The 21,914-nt window shown below is 39.2% G+C and overlaps 2 protein-coding genes across 4 annotated transcripts in view; one reads left to right on the top strand and one right to left on the bottom strand.

Annotated features, from left to right (window-relative positions):
• LOC134796241 (von Willebrand factor A domain-containing protein 8) overlaps positions 1-21,914 on the top strand; it is a 75,022-nt gene that overhangs the window by 4,707 nt on the left and 48,401 nt on the right. The gene's annotated exons all lie outside the window — the stretch shown is intronic.
• On the bottom strand, positions 232-21,189 carry LOC134796223 (inosine-uridine preferring nucleoside hydrolase-like). 3 transcript variants are annotated; one of them, XM_063768265.1, is made up of 8 exons: positions 7,394-7,543; positions 5,946-6,083; positions 5,576-5,675; positions 5,042-5,210; positions 4,616-4,732; positions 2,895-3,028; positions 882-1,068; positions 234-417 (listed from the first exon to the last, which is right to left on the bottom strand). In XM_063768265.1, the coding sequence occupies exons 1-8, from the start codon at positions 7,462-7,464 to the stop codon at positions 290-292; spliced, it is 1,044 nt and encodes a 347-aa protein (XP_063624335.1). In that variant the 5' UTR covers positions 7,465-7,543; the 3' UTR covers positions 234-289. The 3 variants fall into 3 exon arrangements, with proteins under 3 accessions (XP_063624337.1, XP_063624335.1, XP_063624336.1); XM_063768266.1 differs by having other exon boundaries at positions 235-417; positions 5,946-6,068; positions 7,394-7,546; XM_063768267.1 differs by lacking the exons at positions 5,576-5,675; positions 5,946-6,083; positions 7,394-7,543 and adding exons at positions 18,872-18,971; positions 21,090-21,189 and having other exon boundaries at positions 232-417.

Below are 21,914 nucleotides of genomic sequence, written 5' to 3'. Positions count from 1 at the left end.
GAGCCCCCCGTCAGCTGTCGGATCAACACAATATTTGTTTGTGTGCGTATGCGTAGGCATAATGTTTATTGTAGTGTGCGAAACCGCTAAAAACGGTGCCCGGGCGCGCCCTCGCGGCCTACATGATGTATGTAGGATCCTACATCCGATATCGAAACGGACAATGTGAAAACGCTCTTGGAGGATATAGAAAAAACAAACAATGACATTTTGTTCATATTGTTATAATTTATATTATTTATAATCACAGTCAAAAATTCTTACTACAGCTACGCATATTATGTTTATTCTATAATTCTGCCGAAAAAATGGTAAGTAGTAATTCTTTATATTCCTCCTGGAGAATTTGGTTGATCACTTTCACATTCGCTTCCTCTATTGTTGTAAAATTGTTAGTGTTAATACCTCTTTGTTCACCTGGAAATAATTATAAATCATGTTTTTCGCAATTCAAAATAGGTATAGGTAATAGGCTAGTCTAGTGTCTTTAACAAACGTGAAATCGATTTTGCAATTTGTAAAGAAAGACTCAGTGACGTCATTAGTTAGCTACGTGCTTTGTTGAATTCACTTCCTTGTAATTGTATATTGTCTTTTGTATACTGATAGGATGATATCATGTTTCACGTCACACAATTTAATTTGTCTACACATGCATGTGAAACTCGAGCATTTGAGTTCCATTGATTCGTAAATTATGTCTACGGTGACCACTTTAAATTATGTAGGTACTATGTTTCCATGACAAAGCTAACATTTTTTTACTAGAGTCTGACCGGAAAGAGAAGAGTCGTGGAATGTATTGGGCCCCATACATTCTACGATTCTTCTCTTTCCGCACCTACTGAAATAATTTATTTGAAAATCTTGTGTCAACTTACCGCATAAAATGATGTTATTTTGGGAATACTTGACATCGCCCACTATGGTATCATTTAGTACCACGCCCAGAACAATAGGGTCCAATAGGGACCAATAATCTGAATACGTTATGGAAATCCTTTCAAAGCTGTTTAGAGATGTTATTATTTTAGTTGGTATGGCTCCTAGTACTTGCTCGCGCCATTGCTGTAATAAAACACAATATTTATAGTTTCTCAAAGGACTGTCTCATTTCAAACATAGATAGAGAGAATCATACTATCTTTGTCTTAGACTAGTACTATAGTCTGTATCTTTAGGTATTTAAATAAAAGTAAACATTTTTACATTTTCGGGTAGTTATAAGATTTATTGGTTAACCAACCAAATACAAAACCGCCTGGATTTGTCACTGAACGACCTGACTTTAACCTACATTATTTGATCCATGGTATAATAATATACTCCGCCTGGTACTCCATTTCGAGATTCGCGTATGACCTAACTGACACGCGCCTACGTCATCATGCTGTTTACAGGTTCTCAAACTTTGAAATGTGGGAGAATTTTAACCAACGGTGAAAATTATTTTAACGGCATTAATTTTAAGTTATTTATGTAGAAACATAGTAAAATAAAACAAATCTAATGTATTAAATTAAACTTTATTTATCTATACAAGACAAACGTTTAAAAAACTAATTCACAGTTACACATAATTACCAAGCTTACGACGTGAAAAGTTTGGAAAACACTGCGACTGCTGACACTGAGCGAGAAGGAAATAACAATTAACACGCGTTCGACAAGGATGACGGTCAGGGCATGAAGTTATCTAGATCCGAATTGTCAAATGTCCACAGCGCTATCCTGTGTTGCCAGTAGTATAAACAGAATTACCCGAAAGTCAGAAATTTCTTTCGTGAATCGGAAGATATTGCTAACAAGTAATTAAAAATGACGTGTTATTGTAAAATTTAAGCTAAAATACATATAAATGAAAATTATAAAATTATAAAGAAATATTTTAACTTATTAACCATAGGTATAATGTACCCATGTAACATGTTATGTTGAAATAAAGTGGCAATGTTATTGTGACGTAATCGCGTGTCACTCTGGGAATGGAAGACCATGTTTTATTAGACCATGCATGGTATAATAATATACTCCGCCTGGTACTCCATTCCCGTCTTTTCTAGGTCACCTAACTGACACGGGCTTACGTCATCATGCGACAGCGCTATATGATAATATGCGATAGCGCTATATATAGCGGCCATGTTGTTGTGACGTAGCCCCGTGTCACTCTGGGAATGGAAGACCATGTTTTATTAGACTATGAGACCATGATTTGATCGTGTAATGTTTTCATCTACCCTCAACTGGCTTAAGGAGCCATTTGAGGGTAGATTTTGTTTACTTTTATTTAAATACCTAAAGATACAGACTTATAGCACCCAAAAGAAAACAATGAGTATAGTTTTTTTGTCATTATGTAAGTACTGACAAATTTGGTGTGACCATCAACTGTAGTTATTTTGCCGAAGGGCCACAAAACGTTTATCAGATTTATTCGTTGGGGAAACGACGCTGGTTTCCCCAATGAACTTGAATAACTATGTAGATGTGGATGTAGTGCAGGGACGCCCCGCCGGAAACAGAGGGCCTACCGCGAATCACGTTGTTCCCTGTCACACTTACGTACGAATTAACAAGTGCGACAGAGAGGCAACACGTCGAACGTGGTTCGTGGTAGGCCCTCAGGCTGGCTGTCGATCGCTTGAAGTTGCATAAGTACATCGCCTGTTTTCGCTGCTGCAGCAATGGTGCCATAGCTGTCGTTGCAATCGGAATGTAACCTTAAATTGTCTTTGTAGAGGATAACGGCGGATACCTAACGCGGTTATCATTCAAATAGCGACTTGGAAAACTTGTTAGCTGACTAAAATGATTAGCGTGTTTTCTTGCCCTTTGATAAAACAGGTTTTTGACTGAAAATTAAACGTATAAATGTAATATTCAAAGCTTACTCGGGTTATATCTTTAGTTCCAACTTGTGAGAAGGGTAGAATGGTCACTTTCTCCGGGTTAGCGTTTTGCATGATTATATGATATGCCTCTGCATCTTGTTCTGCGTTAAACTCTGGAGTTGGTTCAGATTCACCTGAAAATAAAAGTAAAAACAAAATAAGTTTTTAGCAAAAAAATATTTTTTGGTACAAGCTTTTATTGCTGACTGTAGGTACTTTTCTTTCCACATATAACTGATACTCATCGAGAAAATTCTAAAAACACCAAACACAATTAGGTTTCCTTGTTTTATCACAGAGTTCCCATGGCCACCTCCTGTTTCCATCATCAGATCGGCTCGATGGTACCATAATAGTGCATTTTCACCCGACTTACATATGTATGCAAATTTTCAGCTTCATTCGAAGTCGGGAAGTGGGTCAAATTTAACTTGCAAGATTTGAGCCGTACAATAACATACATAGATACATTGCAAGTTAATAAAAGGCTTATTTAAACTTTCACGATTATTAAACATTATCAAACTGCACAACGGGACTTAATCGCGTATTTAAGTTTTAAGATTTACCTCCGACGTTTCGAGGACGGCGTTGTCCCCGTGGTCTCGGAGAAGACTGGCTCAAGTTGACATCAACATCTTCTAGCCGCGCGAGTTTTTCGAACTACCCGCACTTGGTCTTGTTTATCAGTTTGAACGTTTTGCGCACTAGGGATGTCACTCTGTCGACACACAACACTAACGATATTCGATTTATCGACTGTCGATATTCGTTTCCGCTTACATTTACTAATGACTGGATTCCATGTGGATGAGATCTTAAAACCCTCGTCCCGATTAAAATTGCAATGTTCCACGGATCCTCTCCACGGATCGCCATTTCTACAGTAGAAAAGTGCGGGAAGCCATTGAAATCAAAAAACATTGCAATTTTAATCGGGACGAGGGTTTTAAGATCTCATCCACATGGAATCCAGTCATTAGTAAATGTAAGCGGAAACGAATATCGACAGTCGATAAATCGAATATCGTTAGTGTTGTGTGTCGACAGAGTGACATCCCTAGTGCGCAAAACGTTCAAACTGATAAACAAGACCAAGTGCGGGTAGTTCGAAAAACTCGCGCGGCTAGAAGATGTTGATGTCAACTTGAGCCAGTCTTCTCCGAGACCACGGGGACAACGCCGTCCTCGAAACGTCGGAGGTAAATCTTAAAACTTAAATACGCGATTAAGTCCCGTTGTGCAGTTTGATAATAAAAGGCTTGTAAAAAACCATACTACCAAATTGAGAAACTGCTTCATTTGAAATATTGAAGTCGGTTAATAAAATAACAGACAGACCGCACCTACTCGACCAATAGATTTTCTATTAGTAGATCTTCTATTGAAGACAGACTTAATTTCTTACCATATAAGTATGTCAGTCTGTCCAATGGTATAGTCGCCATCAGATATATCGCAGCGGCCAAGGTGTTCACAATATCTGAACACGCACTCTAACGCCCTGACAATAGAGGCGTGTTCAGATATTTGTGAGCGTCTTAGCCGCTCCGATATATCTGATGGCGACTGTACTTACGATAAGAAATTACATCACAGGACTTATTTATTTATAGCTTAGCGAAGTGGCTTTTGCTGAAATCTGATAACTTTTTACAGTGAAAGCTAGAGTCTTGGCCGCCAATTTTATATGAGATGATTTCGGTGGATTGTATACTTACTGTAAACGTGGCCCGCGCCCACGTACAGATGCGAGAGCCGACTAACCAACTGTGGTTCTAATCGCATTGCCAATGCAATATTCGTTAGTGACCCGATCGCGACTAGCGTTACTTCACCTGAAACAAATAAAAAAAAACGGACAAGTGCGAGTCGGACTCGCCCACCGAGGGTTCCGTACTTTTTAGTATTTTTTATTATAGCGGCAACAGAAATACATCATCTGTGAAAATTTCAACTGTCTAGCTATCACGGTTCGTGAGATACAGCCTGGTGACAGACGGACGGACGGACGGACAGCGGAGTCTTAGTAATAGGGTCCCGTTTTACCCTTTGAATACGGAACCCTAAAAAAGTAATGCTTGCCCTTAAGAGGAAACCGGACGGTCACTTCGCCATACATCACCTTAATAAGCACTTAAAATTACCTGGATGCTTATTAACCAGCTCAATAATCCCCAAAGCTGCGTGAATCGATTGGGCTTCAATGGGCTCAATCGGCTCGTTTTCGTTGTCACCCAGACCGTCTACACCGAACCAGTCTTCGGCCGGCACTGAGATCACTAGGGAGGTGTTGCTGCCACGGTATATTGGGACCTGAGACATTTCAACAATTTAGTTTTATTACTTTTATTGCAAAAAAAAATATTATACAAGCTTTTATAGCTGAATGTACTGTCTTTTCAACAGTCATCATAGTTCATTTAGAAGTAGTGGATCTATGAGCTGTAGACTTCGCGAATCGCTATGGCTCCGCCATTTTGAATAGTTTTTTAAAACTGAATCGACAAAAACATCTGTATCAAACCTGCTCACGAAATTTGACGAGTATCGGTTGAGAATTGCGATCTGTAGAGGAGAACTATCGGAAAGCCGGACATAAAAAAGCATTTTTGAATCGGCTGCCAGACAGACCTTTGCTGTCGGTCGGTCAATTAGATAGAGCATAAAGGAATAGTTACATCATGTCTCCCAGCTATGTTTAATATCCTTTGTGAGTTCATGAATGCCTGGCTTTCATTCACGTTGCCATGAGTAGTTGATAGTGCTATGAGTGTTGGGCTAAAATAAAAAGATTTTATGTAGCCATAGATAATGTTACTTGTCACACAGCTGGTGTGTTACATAATTTTATGTATTATCTATTTATCTCCATTAAGATACCCCCAAGAGATAGTAATAGTCCCCTTTTCTTGCCCCTCGGGCTACTCGTATTTCTCTATTCGTGCCTTATTCTTGCTGTGCTGTCGGAAAATTTCCGAAATTGCGTAATATCAACAAAAATTCGGACATTCCAATTCCACAAACATTAAGATTAAATGCAAGACTTACCCATTAAAGTACTTTTCATAAAGAAGAGCCATAAATATAGCCATAGCGTCGTCTGCTCCCCCGTCGTGGTCTATTATTAGTTTGCTTATAGGACCATTATCATTGCTGCTATCATTACTAGTGCTGAAATAATAAATACTGCACTAAATTAACATAACTGAAACGTATACAGTTTACGGTATGTTTTCCAAACTTTAGCCTTTTCTGATTTTAGTAAAATAGGTCATATTGAGCAAGTTTTACTAAGGGACCAATCCGTAATCGTGAAAAAAGCTTTGGATCTAAAGTCGACAACATCGATAGGGTCACCCAAACACTATGAAAGAACCTTTGTTTTTTTGCGATTTCGGGATGGTCCCGTAGTAGAAGTTACTCAAAATGACCTAAAATAGCGTGTTATTAAAGAAAGTCGGCGTTAACACAACATACAAACAACGTAAGCGCTAATTGTTATTAATTCGAACGACAACTAAGTATTAAACTAGCAACATTGTATGACCGATAAGTGTGGTGTAACCTACACATTTTTATTTTTATAGATGTAGAATGACATCATGAAGTGTATGAATGAACGGGGATTCCCTATTCCCTGAACGTAAACTACTGTTTATTATAAGTATTTTATTATTTAACAATAGTATACTCGTATAACAATAGTATAGTAATAGTATTTTATTATGTTCTAATATTTAGTAGATGTACTTTGATACCATTTCTTGATCAGAAGCAAAGCAACAACGATTATCGTTTTAGCCTTGGTAACGATGACATTTATCTCAAGAAAGATTAAACAAATAAAATAGAACATTATATAAGAAAAAGATAAGATAAGTGTAAGTATATTAAGAGTTTGTATTATCTATATTTACGTCTTAGCAAAACTACTGGCCCTCGATTCCCATCTGTCATTTGATAACAAGGAATATCATTATCACTAGTTATCACACTAACAAGCTCGTATACCTACTTATTGATAAGTAATAAATAGGAAATGTTATATGAGAGCAAAAGCGAACATTTAAAGTCGAAATTGGATAGGTGTATGTATTCTGCCTCTACGAAACAACATAATACATATGTAAACAAAATAAATGCAAGCGTTTACAAAGTAACTTTTAATGTCAAATATAAGTTATCTCATATCTGTGTTATATTTGAAGTTTAGCATTAGTTTATGTAAATTAAGCTTAAGAATATGTATATAGGTACATATTATGTTAACACTCTCCTTCTGTTTTAGGTACTTAAATTTAACATAATATACCTATAACGGCTATAACTACCTCCTACACTTCTCAATAATTATAAATATTTAAAACGTTGTACTGACTTGTGAATAAAAAATATAACTTTGAAACACACAATGTGGTACAGAAAATAATATTTAGATGGCAGTCAAGAAATATTTACGAAAATAAATTAAAAAAAAAACATTATTAAGTACTCACCTTATCGGAATAAAAACAACAACAAAAACTGCCACTAATATGATCCAGTATTTATATTTCCGTACTTCCATTTTTAAAGAAAGATAACCTATATTTAGCTGGAGACACTGACACGAGCGATGCGTAATCGAGATCGTCTAATCTGAGACTGATAGGCCAGTTCGAACGTACACTGAAATCAGAATGATATCTAAGTAACTGATATCATTCAGTTATCGTGCATTCCGCTCATACTTCTCCATGTACCTACTGGTGCGGCCGAGATGCACGATAACTAAATAATTATGATTCAAATATAATTCTGATGTCAGCGTACGTTCGTATTGGCCTGTGAGTAATTCTTCAATTGTACGCTCACATACCTACAAAGCAAACGTTTGCTTCTTTGCATTCTACTCAAATCGATCTCCGGGTTGTTAACTTGTATGCGTGTGTGTATGACGGTGGACCCTAAACACATTATTTGACAGTTGACATATGTCATGTATGAAAGTGTGCCCACGTAAATCATTTTTACCACGGGTGATACTGTTTTCGCTGTTAGTTCCCTTATTTATTACGAACTTTACACATAGACATTATGCAAATGGTTTTCGACTCGTTACCTATTTTATACATATTTACATACAGTGACCTTTGCACAGTTATCAATGTATTATGCGACTCATTACAGCGTTTGTAGTTAAATTTCCATTTATATGGAAAATTGGAACATACATTTCAGAATCCACAGTGTTTTGCGAGCCACATTAGGTACCTACAGCGTTTCTTAATCCGAACAAGAACTATTGATGTTTATGGGGGGTCGATAGGGTTTTGATTGTATAAGCACAGAATAAATAATAGTACTAGGTACAGAAGACTCATTCTCTAACAAAACGCGTCTGTTACGATCAGGACAGATATGGCCGCTAGGTGGCGACAGCGCCACGCACGGCTTATGGCTAGCCACCAAAATTGGTGTGGAACGGATGTACTTTTAGCTACCTGTAGCAAAGCGACGAAATCGCGGAGTGAGCCACACGGTATAAGCAACTTTAGTATAAATTAATTCAAAACAATTAAAACACACAAGTAGTAATAAATTACTGTATTGCTTAAAACAAGTACACAACAAACAGAAAAACCAATTTGTGTACAAATGGATATTGTTTTTTTTATGTTATAGACTTTTATTATATACTTTATGAAACATTTATTTTAGTTCAGCAGAAAAAATGGATAGAAGTAAATTCTTATATTCTTCATCAAGCACTTTATTGATGACATTTACATTTGCTTCTCCCCTTGTTGTAAAATTGTTAATGTTGATGCCTCTATTTTCCCCTGAAAATATAAGACAATATTAATCATAACTTACCAGAAAACGCTGTATCATATGGTGCAAAACACTATCCAAAATCCTACCAAAATCAGTCAATCAAAATATGTGACGTTATCTATGAAAAGGGACCTTATTGTCGATGGCGCGTACGCCATTATCAACGATGCTCCGATATAAATACAATGCCGCGCGACGCTTTGCGGCGTAAGCGCCATCGACAATAAGGTCCCTTTTCATAGATAATGCCCCACATAGGTCTGCCCACTATAACATCTACTATAATAACCCCACTGCCCACTATAATATTTCAAGAGTTCTTTCGATTTCTCCAGGATGCCATTATCAAAGTTTAATCTAATCTAATCTATCTAGTACCTTTTGTTTACTTATATATTTCGGGGATCTCGGAAACGGCTCTAACGATTTCGATGAAATTTGCTATATAGGGGTTTTAAATCGGGCGATAAATCGATCTAGCTAGGTCTTATCTCTGGGAAAACGCGCATTTTTGAGTTTTTATATGTTTTCCGAGCAAAGCTCGGTCTCCCAGATATTTTAGTGAAAATGAGACAGGTTAGGTCAACCGGGACAACTGCAACTATGGGATTATTGCGTCTATCTGTTATTTTTCAAATACGATAGGTCTAATCGCCCTCAGGCTTTTACGAGGCTAGATTACGGGGGCTCTTGTAATTCACGTTGTTTAAAAAAATAAGTCAAAGAGACATAGTAACCCCATAGTGGCATTTAACCCGACTTTATATGATTTTAAATAAATAAAAAAAACGAATCAGTCCAGCTGATCCCGACTAATTAATAAACTCCTTCAAAATCTTGAAGTCGATTTGAAAATACCTAGTTTATTACTCTATGCTCTATGCTATAAAATATATGGTAAATGGTAAGAAATTGCGCAGGATCGGGACAGGTGGCACGCTCTCGTTTCGGAGGCCAAGATTCTCTTTGGATCGCTGAGCTAAAATAGTTAGATAGTTAAATGCTATAAGAAGAACAACACACCTATCGAAACTCAACTTTAACTTACCACATAAAATAATGCTGTTTTGCGAATATTTCACATCTCCCACAATGGTGTCACTCAGCGCGACACCCATAACAACAGGGTCCAATAGTGCAAAGTAATCATTTTTTACTACGGAAATCCTTTCGAAGGCATTTTGAGCTCTCATTATTTTAGTTGGTATTGATCCTAGGACTTCTTGACGCCATTGCTGGAATAGAACACAAATTATAGTTATTCTATTGGTTGCTTTTTAACATAGATAACCACTACTAGATGGAGTACATAAAACGAATTGCTGTTATAGTGTGTAGCTTTCAAATAGAGCTCGACGGCTAATCCTATTGTCTATTGTTAAGCCACAAATTAAAATTTATTACGAACGTAACGTTACCTATGAGTTACGGCTAAGAATTTTATTAAAAGCTCCATTTAGTACCTACTTCATGCAATTTGTATAGATCTATTCTATACATATGAAGTAGTGATGTACCGACTATTGATTTGACCGACTAGCCGACTAGCCGACTAATCGGCGCTCGAATGGCCGATTAGTCGGCCGACTAGTCGGCTAGTCGGCCAGATCATTAGTTTCGTATAAGTTCAGGTGAAAAACAATAGTTTTGCTCCTTTGGTTGCGCTATTCATCATAATTTAGCTAGGCTAAAAGGCTCTACAGCTCAAAGACCTATCACAAGAATCCTCGTTAAATTTCTGTCTTTAGTTGTTTTATTTTGCGATCCTGAGCAGACCGTCAGTACAGCTTGTAGGAGGTATTTCCAAGGCTCTATTTCCCGTACGTAGTCGCCAGTTAAGAACCTATCCCCTGTGGTCAGCGTCTTTACGAGCAACGTGCCCTGACTAAGTCTCAAAATTTTGCAATAACATTAATAGTCCCTCGTTCCTCATGGCTCCACCATAAAAAAAAACAAAAACTAAATAATAAAAAAAAATACTATCGAACTTGCACACATGGGCGCCGCCAGGATTAGTTTCAGGGAGGTGCATACCTATTAGGAATAGAAGCACTCAATGCAGTCATTTGTTTTTCTTATATCATAATAATAGTTTGACCAATCACCATTTTCTAACTGGGAAATTTTTTGAAGATTGGGTTTTTTCGACATTTGTATTGTCTTTTTCTTTTTTTGGAATATTAGAATTCGTAATGATTGAGTAAAGGGGGTGTTTAACAACAAAAAATATAAGTAGTGTACAAGGCATTCATTTGCTTTTTATAGTTGACTCGACATTTTTAGGGTTCCGTACCCAAAGGGTAAAACGGGGCCCTATTACTAAGACTCCGCTGTCCGTCCGTCCGTCTGTCACCAGGCTGTATCTCACGAACCGTGATAGCTAGTTGAAATTTTCACAGATGATGTATTTCTGTTGCCGCTATAACAACAAATACTAAAAAGTACGGAACCCTCGGTGGGCGAGTCCGACTCGCACTTGTCCGGTTTTTATGGCACTGTGTCGACATTTGTACGCCACATTCGACATTTGTATGGTCTAAGTAAAAATATATAATCTTCAAAAAAGGATTTTTACCATGCATCTTTCATACATCATGAACCCGATTCAAGCAGTCATTAGACACGAAATTCTACCATCATTTTGCTAATTATAATTTTATAAAACAATTCAATTGTATATCAACAAATAGGGCCCATACGAATGTCGTAGTAACCGTACCAAGATACGTCGTTTAAAAAGGGTAACTGTATCTTCGATCAAAAACACCATCTCTGAGTCCACTAGTGTTGGAGATCGAAGTCCAAGTGATGCACTATTGTATCGTATGATAAACGTAAAGAGTGGAAAAACAGACACACCATATTTTAGGAGGTATTCTTGAGTCACAACAAAAACAGTGCCGCGCCGTCAAATACATAAACGCTTTCCTAATTTTAATAAATAACGCATTTTTTTTATAAGCAATCAAATCAAATCTCTAAGCTAAGCAATGCTCCTTTATATTACTTTTTTGACAATACGTTACAAAAAATTATAAGTTTGGACGTAGGTATCCAAACTTATATTTTTTTGCTGAGCCCCCACGTGAATACTGTTCGTTAAATGTACTTGGAATTTTAGCCTTAGGACACCATAAAAAAACCGGACAAGTGCAAGTCGGACTCGCCCACCGAGGGTTCCGTACTTTTTAGTATTTGTGGTTATAGCGGCAACAGAAATACATCATCTGTGAAAATTTCAACTGTCTAGCTATCACGGTTCGTGAGATACAGCCTGGTGACAGACGGACGGATGGACGGACGGACGGACGGACAGCGGAGTCTTAGTAATAGGGTCCCCTTTTTACCCTTTGGGTACGGAACCCTAAAAATGCTCAATCGAGAATTGACCCGAGCTTATGACAGAGGATTAGGAAATTTACTCAGTGTTCACAGGAAAAGAGTAGAGTAGAGGAGGATACTGAATTCATTGACAGGTGATGAACAAATTTGGTCAGCAACCTAGACGCCTTCAGTAACATAATAATGGTGTAGTCGGGTAAAAAATGTATTATTTTCAATGTATTTTCTTTCCTGACAGGGGGGTGCAAGTTAGGGCTTCCAAATACCGGACTTCTTTCAATACCGGTATTAATACCGAAACTGTCTTCATCAATACCGGGATCCCGGGATTCCGGTATTGACTGTGAATCGCTTAAAAATTTTGGGTTTTATTTAAAAAAGGCTCACTGTAACGCCAGATGTGTATGTCCTTAGCTTAGGATATTAAACAATAATCGCCATCTGCAATAATTATCATTTCACCCTCCAGGTTGGCAATCATTTTATCCGCCTTGTTGACTTCACCAGTCACATTTTTAGTTCAACCTAATAAACCAGCCAATATTTATTCAAATTTGCCACCAAAAATTCGTTTGCCATACTACAATTCATTTCTTTCTACTTTTTGATATAATTTTAAGAACTAATTATATTAATTATCCTGGACATCAGAATTCGTCACCTAATATTTATCTAACGCATATGCTCAGATCTGGTTTCAATTAAATTAAATGATCTTCTTTTATTAAATGGGCAAGTAATCTTCTTGATACAGCCGAATTTCATCATTTTAATAGATTTTAAACGTTATAATCGGCACATTTTCCTTGTTTTTGATTGCATAAAAAATACCGGTATTAAAAAATGCGTTTAAACAGACGGGATCCCGGTATTTCGGGATCCCGGGATCCCGGTATTGGAAGCCCTAGTGCAAGTGCACCCCCTTGCACCCTGCTGCCGGCGCCCATGCTTGCACATGAAATTACACGAGAATCAGTTGAGATCGACCTGTAGAGGAAAATACCAGCCCAGCAACATACGATAACGATCAAACGGTCAATTATATGAACCATAGACTAGGAGGAATCCTCTAGACGGAGTTTAGAGCACTTATTTCATGAAACCAATGCTGCCAAAAATACGGGGGTGCGGGAGACGAGGTCAGCGAGTTCCCTTGCCGTGATTGGTTCGTTCAAAGACACGGACGTCACACAAAGACACTTTCGACTCGAAAATGGAGTAAAACTACCGTATTTGTGGCAGAGGGGGTAGAGCTACTATGCTCAGTCTGGAGGATGTCTTGTCTGTGATATCAACAAAAGTTTTCGTATGCACTCTAAATAGGTATTTTAGTAAAATAAACATTGTTTTATGTTTATTTTCGTAAATATTGACTGTCCAATTCTTTTTTTTCTGTTTTTCTTTCACTAATAAAGTGCCGACTAATCGCGACTAATCGCCGACTACAAATGTGGCCGGATAGTCGGCTTTCCCGACTAGTCGGCGACTAGTCGGTACATCCCTAATATAAAGCTTATTGGATGCTTTATTGAACAACATACCCGGGACACGCCTCTAGTTCTGACTTGTGAGAAGGGTACAATCGTCACTTTCTCTGGATAAGCTTTTTGCATTACTATGTGATATGCTTCCGCGTCTTGTTTTGCATTAAATTCCGCCTTCTCTTCTTCTTCTTCTTCTTCTTCTTCTTTATTAGGGGCTATATAAGGCTCCAAAGCCTATGTATCACTGCGACCATTCCTGATCTATTGTGATCGCCACCCACTACAACTCTCGATCCAACCCTGCAACTTCGAATAGCTGCAGGATCCTTTTGGTCTCGAGAGACTTTACCTCCTCCGGGCGTAATATGTGTCCGCCCAAGATTAGGTCACGAGTACGCATTAGGCAAGGGCACTCTGTGAGGATGTGCAAGGGCGTCTCCTCCGCCTCCATGCAGAGTCTGCACCGCCCTATGTCACGTTTCCCCATGGTGCGCATGTGCTTATTTAGGCCGCAATGCCCGGTAAGCACCCTTACCAAGTTGCGTAGTTGGTTCCTAGACAGCGCTAAGGCGTTCGAGGACGCCTTTTTGCTGAAGGCCTTGATAAGCGCTTTGGAATGGTTCAAACCTGTTGTTTCTCTCCAGAGTTGAATGGTTTTGTAGTGACAGTAGGTCTTTAGGGTGAGCCGCGTTAGGCTTTTGGGGATACCACAAAAGGGCTCAGGACTGTAGTTCTTCCCCTTAGCCCCTGCTCGCGCGAGTTCGTCGGCCTTCTCGTTTCCTACGATACCCGCATGCCCCGGGACCCAACGTAGAACAACCTTGTTCCTGGCTCCAAGGTTGTTCAATAGTTGCCTGCAGTTCTCAACCAGCCTCGATGTGGTGACATCGGAGGTTAGAGCTAAGAGTGCCGCCTGGCTATCCGAATGGATATAGATAGTATGGTTGCCGTAGTTGCTTTGCAGATTGATTGACGCACATTCTAGAATGGCGTATACCTCTGCCTGGAATATAGAGCAAAAACGTCCTAGGTTTAAGCTGATGCTTTTCCTAGGCGCTTCACCGTATACTCCGCAACCTACTTCAGATCCGGATTTGGAGCCATCAGTGTACCACCTCAGGCTTCCTTCTTTCCACTTAATTTGACTGTTTGACCAGTCCTCCCGTTTGGGGATTTCCACTGAGTAAAGTTTGAGTGGACAAAATTTGGGTGACATAGTGTCGGTTGGCATCCCAAGAACAGGAATATCGTACACTGATTCATTAAACAGTCTCAGAGTTTGCGATAACCAATTACCTCTCCTCACGCCCGCTATTCTAAGCATACTAGATCTCGCCTCCAATTCTAGATGCAAGTGGAGGGGTGGTAGATTTAGTATGGCTTCTAGGGCTGCCGTCGGGGAGGATGACATGGCCCCAGTGACGATGACACAGGCAGTTCTTTGAAGGCTGCCAAGCTTCATCACTGTTACCTTCTGCGTCGTTTTCCTGTACCATGCTACAGAGGCGTAAGACACTATCGGCCTCACTATGGATGTGTACAGCCATAAGGCAATTTTGGGTTTTAGACCCCATCTGTTGCCTGCCAAACGACAGCATATTGCCAAGGCTGATTTAGCCTTTTGTATGGTTCCGTCCACATGCTTGTTCCAGGTCAGTTTCTGGTCCAGTGTTACCCCCAGATATTTGACCTCTGTTGAGAACGGAATAGTTTTACCATTCATGACAAGTGGTTTAAGTTTGTCCAGTTTCCTCTTGTTCGTGAATGGTACTATAATTGTCTTATCTGCATTGATAGACAATTCATTCTCTCCGCACCATGTATTTATGGTGTTGAGAGCCCTCTGCATAAGGTCTGATAAAGTACTTTGGCAGTTGCCCCTCACCGTCACAACAAGGTCGTCTGCGTACCCCTGAGTGTCGATTCGGAGTTCCGCCATCTTGTGCAGAAGTCCATCCACCGCGAGAGTCCAGAGCAAGGGAGATAGGACACCTCCCTGCGGGCAGCCTCTCACAGTGGCCACTTCGAGAGTAGTGTTAAGCAAGTCTAGCCTAACCACTCTGCTTGAGAGCATGCTTTGCACCCAGCGGATAGTGGTGGAATCCACCTCCTTGGCCCTAAGCCCTTCCACCAGTGTCCGAATGGGTGTATTATCAAAAGCGCCCTCAATATCTAGGAAGGCCGACATGGCTATGTCCTTGTCTTCCAAGGCCCTTTCCACTCTGTCAACTAGCTCCAGCAAGGCAGTCTCTGTAGATCTGCCCCTGCGGTAAGCATGTTGACTGTCGTGTATGGGTTTTCTCAGAAGACAGCTCTCCCTGATATACTTATCGATTACCTTTTCCAAGGTTTTAAGGAGGAACGAGGAGAGACTGATCGGTCTGAAGGACTTGGCTAAAGCATAATCCTTCCTCCCAGCCTTCGGTATAAATAATACCTTGACCTTGTTCCACTGTTCTGGTAAGTGTCCCCAGGCATAACTAGCTCTGAAAATTCTAACCAAATGCGGGATTAGGACTTCAGCTCCTCGCTGCATTAGCACAGGGCTTACTCCGTCCAGGCCGCACGTCTTGTAAGGTTTAAAGGAGTTTATAGCCCACTTCACTATCCCAGGCCTTATGACGAGGGCAGCTTGCCTCCAGTCCTCCGGGCGAGGCCTGTGCAGGCCTCTGACCACCTGGGACTGGTGCGACTGTCCTGCCCCTGGGAAGTGAGTTTCAGCTAAGAGCTCCAAAGTCTCCGTCTCACTAGCAGTGAAGGAGCCATCATGCCTCCTGAGAAGGCCTACTTGATTGCTTCCAGCTTTGGAGAGTATCCTGTGAAGTCTCGCTCCTTGAGGCGTATTTTCAATTTCCTCGCAGAACCTCCTCCATGACGCTCTCTTAGCTTTCCTAATCTCTTTACTGTATTCATTTAGGGCTTTCCGATAGACCTCCCATTCCCCTGTCCTCTTAGCCCTATTGAATAACTTGCGTGTTTTGTCCCTGAGCCTCCTAAGGTTGGAGTTCCACCACGGGACCACACGTTTAGTAGATTTGACCTTGGGAGCACAGTTTTCTTCAAAGGCACTTACAATGCCATTTGAGACCACCTCTACCGCAAGTTCTAAACTCTCCCGCGTTTTGATTACCTTCCCTGCGGATTCCAGATTACGTTCTAGGCAGCTCCTGTAGCCTTCCCAGTCAGTCCTCCGGGGATCCCTGAAGATGACCGTTTGAACGCTGAGAGAAAAAGATATATTAAAACAGATGTGCTTATGATCTGACAACGATTCTACATCACTTACCCTCCAGTTCTGAATATGCCTGGCTAGATTTGAAGATGCAAAAGTCAAGTCCAAAACCTCCTTCCTAACCCTAGTGACAAAGGTGGGTGAACATCCTATGTTTAGAATTTGGAAGTTATTGCATAGAAGAAAGTCATATAGTAACTCACCCCTATCATTGATGTCGGTGCTCCCCCAGTTGGTGTGGTGGGCGTTGGCATCACATCCCACCAGTATTTCTGCGTTGTGTTTGCGGGCATAGTCGGCCACGGTTGTGAGTTCCGCAGAGGGGTCTTCTCTTCATTTTCGCCTGAAATGTACCATCGTCCATTTTTTTTACTGACAAATGGTAAATTTTATTACAAAGTTATATGATAATAATATTCGTAAATCTTATTATCGATAATCAGGTAAGAGTGTTTGCTTTACTAGTGCAACTATACCTCACTTATAATGTCTAGTAGTTAGTAGGTACTCTCATATATATATATATTATACTACTCTTTGGTAGGTACCCATGTACGGTAGTGAATAATATTTAATTAATCAACTATATAACGGCGGGTATTCGTTACCGCAGAACCGGCCAATAACCATGATAAGCTCAATTTGAATGTATACTTACTGTAAACGTTTCCCGCGCCTACATACAGATGTGAAAGCCGATTAATCAATTGGGGTTCCAATCGTACTGCCAAAGCTATGTTAGTGAGTGCACCCATCGCTACCAGTGTTATTTCACCTGAAACGAATATAAATTAATAAATTAAATCATATTTTAGGACATTAAGAGTTACTCAAAGTGACTAAGTCCCACCCACCCCCACTACTAGATTACTACTATAAAGTCTATGGAAAATTCTTTGAATTTGACAGCTAAGGTAGATTTCTCTGGTCGTTACCGTCTCGGGCCGTACCCGTGCATTATATTATGATAGTTTTGGTCTAAAGTTGACATTATGACAATTCAGCTACCCCAAAACACGGCGCCGTATAGTGCTATCTAATTCGGCTGAGGATCTCGGAATACGATTTTATTTTCCTTCTATATCTCTTCTACATTCGATAACTATTTCGTCTAGGGTTGTCGGTAAAACTTTTTTTTTAGCCTATGTGTGCCCCACTGCTGGGCAAAGGCCTCCCCTCTCCCCTTCCAATCCCCCTGTGCTGAGCAAGATCCCGCCAAACCTGGATGCGTTGGTCTTGGATGCGTTCCAGCGGGATTAGCGGGGTTTTCGGTAAACTACCGATAAAAATTACCTAGGTATTTATTAGTCAGCTCAATGATACCCTGAGCTGCGGGTATCCTTTGATTTTCAATGGGCTGAATTGCTCCAAAATTGTTGTCACTGAGTCCGTCAGCGCCAAAATATGCATCAGATGCTACTGAGATCAGTAGAGAATCGTTACTGCCACGGTAAATAGGTACCTGATAAACAGAATGCAAATTCCATAGCCGGTCTCAAATCTACACCAAAGGGTGTAGATTTGAGACCGCAACGAAAAAAGACGTCAATTGACGCGCGCGGCTACAGCCCAATGTACTACAGTTCCGATAATGTTCACGATGACGTGCTGCACACGATAGGCGTGGCGTAACTATCTTTTCAGCTGACTGTACATACAAACATAGCAAGTTGAATAAAAGCTTGTAAAAGAGTACTTGTGCCAACGCTTTTGTTAAAAAAAACCGGTCAAGTGCGAGCCGGACTCGCGTTCCAAGGGTTCCGTACATTACCCAATTTTTAACAATGTATTTTTTTATGTCGTGCGTGAATGAAATGTCTTTAAAACCCGTAGGGCTCGGATCAAAAACTAAGTAATTAAGTCCGACTCGCTTGACTGCACATTTCTAATAGGTTTTCCTGTCATCTATAGGTAAAAAACTACTTTGTGTATTTTTTCAAAATTTTAGACCCAGTAGTTATATACATATAGTAGTATAGACAGACAGATAGACGCACGAGTGGGCGTGGTTAAGATGGGAGTAAATACGATCTTGAAAGTTAGAAGGTCTTATCAGTCCGGAAGGTTGTATAAGTTTAGCTGTATTATTAATTGCTCACTTCACGCCTCTCCGCTGTGTCTAATATCCTTTGAGTGTTGATAAATGCCTGGTCTTCGTCCACATTGCCATGTGTAGTTGTAATTGCTATGACTGATGATCTGAAAAACAATTCATAGCCATGATACCATAACCACAAAATGTAGTCCCATTATTTCATAAAACTTGAAGTTGATATAACTTTCAATAGCAATAATAGTAATTTTCTTTGAATGTTCACTCTTACACTCTAGTTTATACTCTAATGTTTAATTTCTGACTCATAGCACAACATTTTTGATTTTGAGTACATACACATCGCAAACGTGGACTGAAATATCTGAAATAAGTATGGGAATATTATTTTAGTACTCGTACTGCGAGTTGTCTCAGATGCTCCATCCAGTTTAGGTAATCTGTTACGTTTAGCGTGCTTTTTGGTAGAAATGAAAAACAATGATAAGTAACAATTAATTAAATCATCATTATTCTGGATTTACACGTATTAGTAAAGCTTACACTAATTAGGAATATTGTTATTAATTAATGATCTAATGATGTAATTAACGAATTCGTAAAAATAAGCAAACACATTAGGGCTTTAGAGCGCTTAAGATTCAAGCAGCAAAAACAACAACAAATATAATACATATAAAATATATATTAGTTCTCATTGGAAAAAAATAAGTCCAATTAATTAGGTACGTTGGGGTAAGATGGAAAGGGTTTTTCATGTGGGGTAAGACAAAAAAATTGTCCAAATGCCTTCCAACAGTCCAAATAGCGTGGCAGCAATCTAAAATCGGTCCGTGAATGTCAAAAACGTACAATGTTTAATATTAGGATGCCGTCCATTTGGATGAATCCATTGTTTTCATTCCATCCATTTATTTATTCCATCCATTTCCATCCAGATCCATTTATTTATTGCACTTTACTTATCGTTTATTTTATAGTTTTTTTTTTTTTCATTACGTGTAGTTTATAATAAGTCACTCCCTCAGGCCTTGGCAGAATAAACAGCGTTGCAATTTTGCCTCGCTTGCAAATTGCGACAATATGCTGAGTCAAAGCCTTTTCCTTACTGCACACATTGCTGGACTCAAGTGTAATTTATTTTTCAGTCTGTGTGTATATAATTTCTGTCTGCTGTCATTGCATTGTTGTTGTTATCCTATTCTTTTTCATTGTTTTTCATATTTTTGTCCTGTGTATGTGTGCTTTATCGAATAAATTACTTTCTATTCTATTCTATTCATTGTAACGGCATTCATTTGGAGGGCTCGTCAGTGGCCTGCTTTACTGGCGACTTTTCATCTTACCCCTCATGAAAAGCCTTTTCAATCTTACCCCAACGCATTTACGGTAACACAGAGTTGACAGATAGATAGAAGTAGGATAGCTAAGACCAAACTGTGAATTAATGACAAGCCGATATCGCATGCACACAATAATGACATAATGAGTATACATACAGCGTGGGAAAAAATAATGGGCCCTGGAGAGAAATAGTTATTTATTTTACAAGGGGGCAAAGTTGATGTTTAATCGCTCGTGCTACTATTGATACCCGAGCAAGCGAAAGATTCGCTGGAGTGTAGCGAGTGGTTCGAATAATGGAATCTTGAGCGTTGCGAGGGTTTCAAATCACGAGGGTTAAACGAAATTTGCCCCCGAGTGAAACACAACATTTTTCACCACACCAGCCCGAAGCAAATATTAAATGTAAAATATCAAACAAAATCAAACCAAATCAAATCTAAATGAATGTAATTAAATATCTATCATACAAAAACATAATTTAAAAGTCAATTCTACCAGCAAACATAAGAAAACAACTTAAAATTTGCATTTGATTACTTTGCCTCACATGTGAATAAAATGCAACTTTGCTGTCAGTTTTTGAAGTGCAAAGTAAGCCTTTCCGAGCTGGTGTGGTGAAAAAAACATAAGAAAACAACTCAAAATGTGCATTTGATTACTTTGCCTCACATGTGAATAAAATGCAACTTTGCTATCAGTTTTTGAAGTGCAAAGTAAGCCTTTCCGAGCTTGTGTGGTGAAAAAATTTTTGCCTGGATCATACATTTTGGCTGGTCCATTTTCTATGGGAGGGTAATTTTTTTTCTCGATTTCGGGGTTGGTCCCATAGTGAAAGTTGCTCAGTATAATCCAAAAACCTCCCTGGCAACGGGAATGCAGTTATTTTTTAGCCACCGTATATAACATGACCAACTTACCCATTTAAATACTTTTCGTAAAGAAGAGCCATAAATATGGCCATAGCGTCGTCTGCTCCCCCATCTTGGTCTATTACCAGTTTAGGATGTCCTTTGCATTTGCTAATAATATTACCAGTGCTGTAAAATAATTCAAACATACAAAAGTAAATTCAAACAGCCAACATGAGAAAGCAACTCAAAATTTGCATGAAATTTTGAAATTACTTTGCTACTCTTACTTGTGGACAAAAGGCAAATTTCTCACCAGCAGACCCCGTTATCAGTGGTGAAATTTTATTGAAATGCAAGGGTTGGCACTCACTCCCCCACCGTGCGGGTAAAATTCCGCAAGCTATTGGGTAAAAGTACGCATATGGGGTAATTTGTTCGCATCAAGAACATTTCAATGGAATTGTCAATAAAATAAAGGTTAACGAATATTTATGAAATTTTCTGATCAATATTTTTTCTGAACCACGTGAGCTGCGGACGCAAAGCGAAAGCAGTTCGACGCACGTCGCATTATTGATGTATAATTATAACCTCTATAGTTCATTTAAGTCAAGTTTTGATGCAATAATCAAGCACTATTCAATATCTTAAATAAAGTATTAATAGATATTTAATACTGTTAAATTAGTACGTGGATATTGAATCAGACAATTTCATAAATATTCGTTAAACTTTATTTTATTGACAATTCTATTGAAGTTTACTTGATGCGAACAATTACCCCACATGCGTACTTTTACCCAATACCTTGCGGAATTTTACCCGCACGGTGGGGGAGTGAGTGACAACCCTTTGCATTTCAATAAAATTTCACCACTGATAACGGGGTCT

Source organism: Cydia splendana, chromosome 13 (assembly GCF_910591565.1).
Source record: "Cydia splendana chromosome 13, ilCydSple1.2, whole genome shotgun sequence".
NCBI classification, from domain to species: domain Eukaryota; kingdom Metazoa; phylum Arthropoda; class Insecta; order Lepidoptera; family Tortricidae; genus Cydia; species Cydia splendana.
This window is presented reverse-complemented; position numbering and strand designations above follow the sequence as displayed.

Excerpts from the sequence above, each read along its gene's own strand:
- LOC134796223 (XM_063768265.1), bottom strand. The coding sequence starts at position 7,464 with ATGGAAGTACGGAAATATAAATACTGGATCATATTAGTGGCAGTTTTT. Across the intron at positions 5,676-5,945 it reads TATGAAAAGTACTTTAATGG|CCCAACACTCATAGCACTAT; the intron begins GTAAGTCTTGCA and ends TTTTTATTTTAG. Across the intron at positions 4,733-5,041 it reads GCTGGTTAATAAGCATCCAG|GTGAAGTAACGCTAGTCGCG; the intron begins GTAATTTTAAGT and ends TATTTGTTTCAG.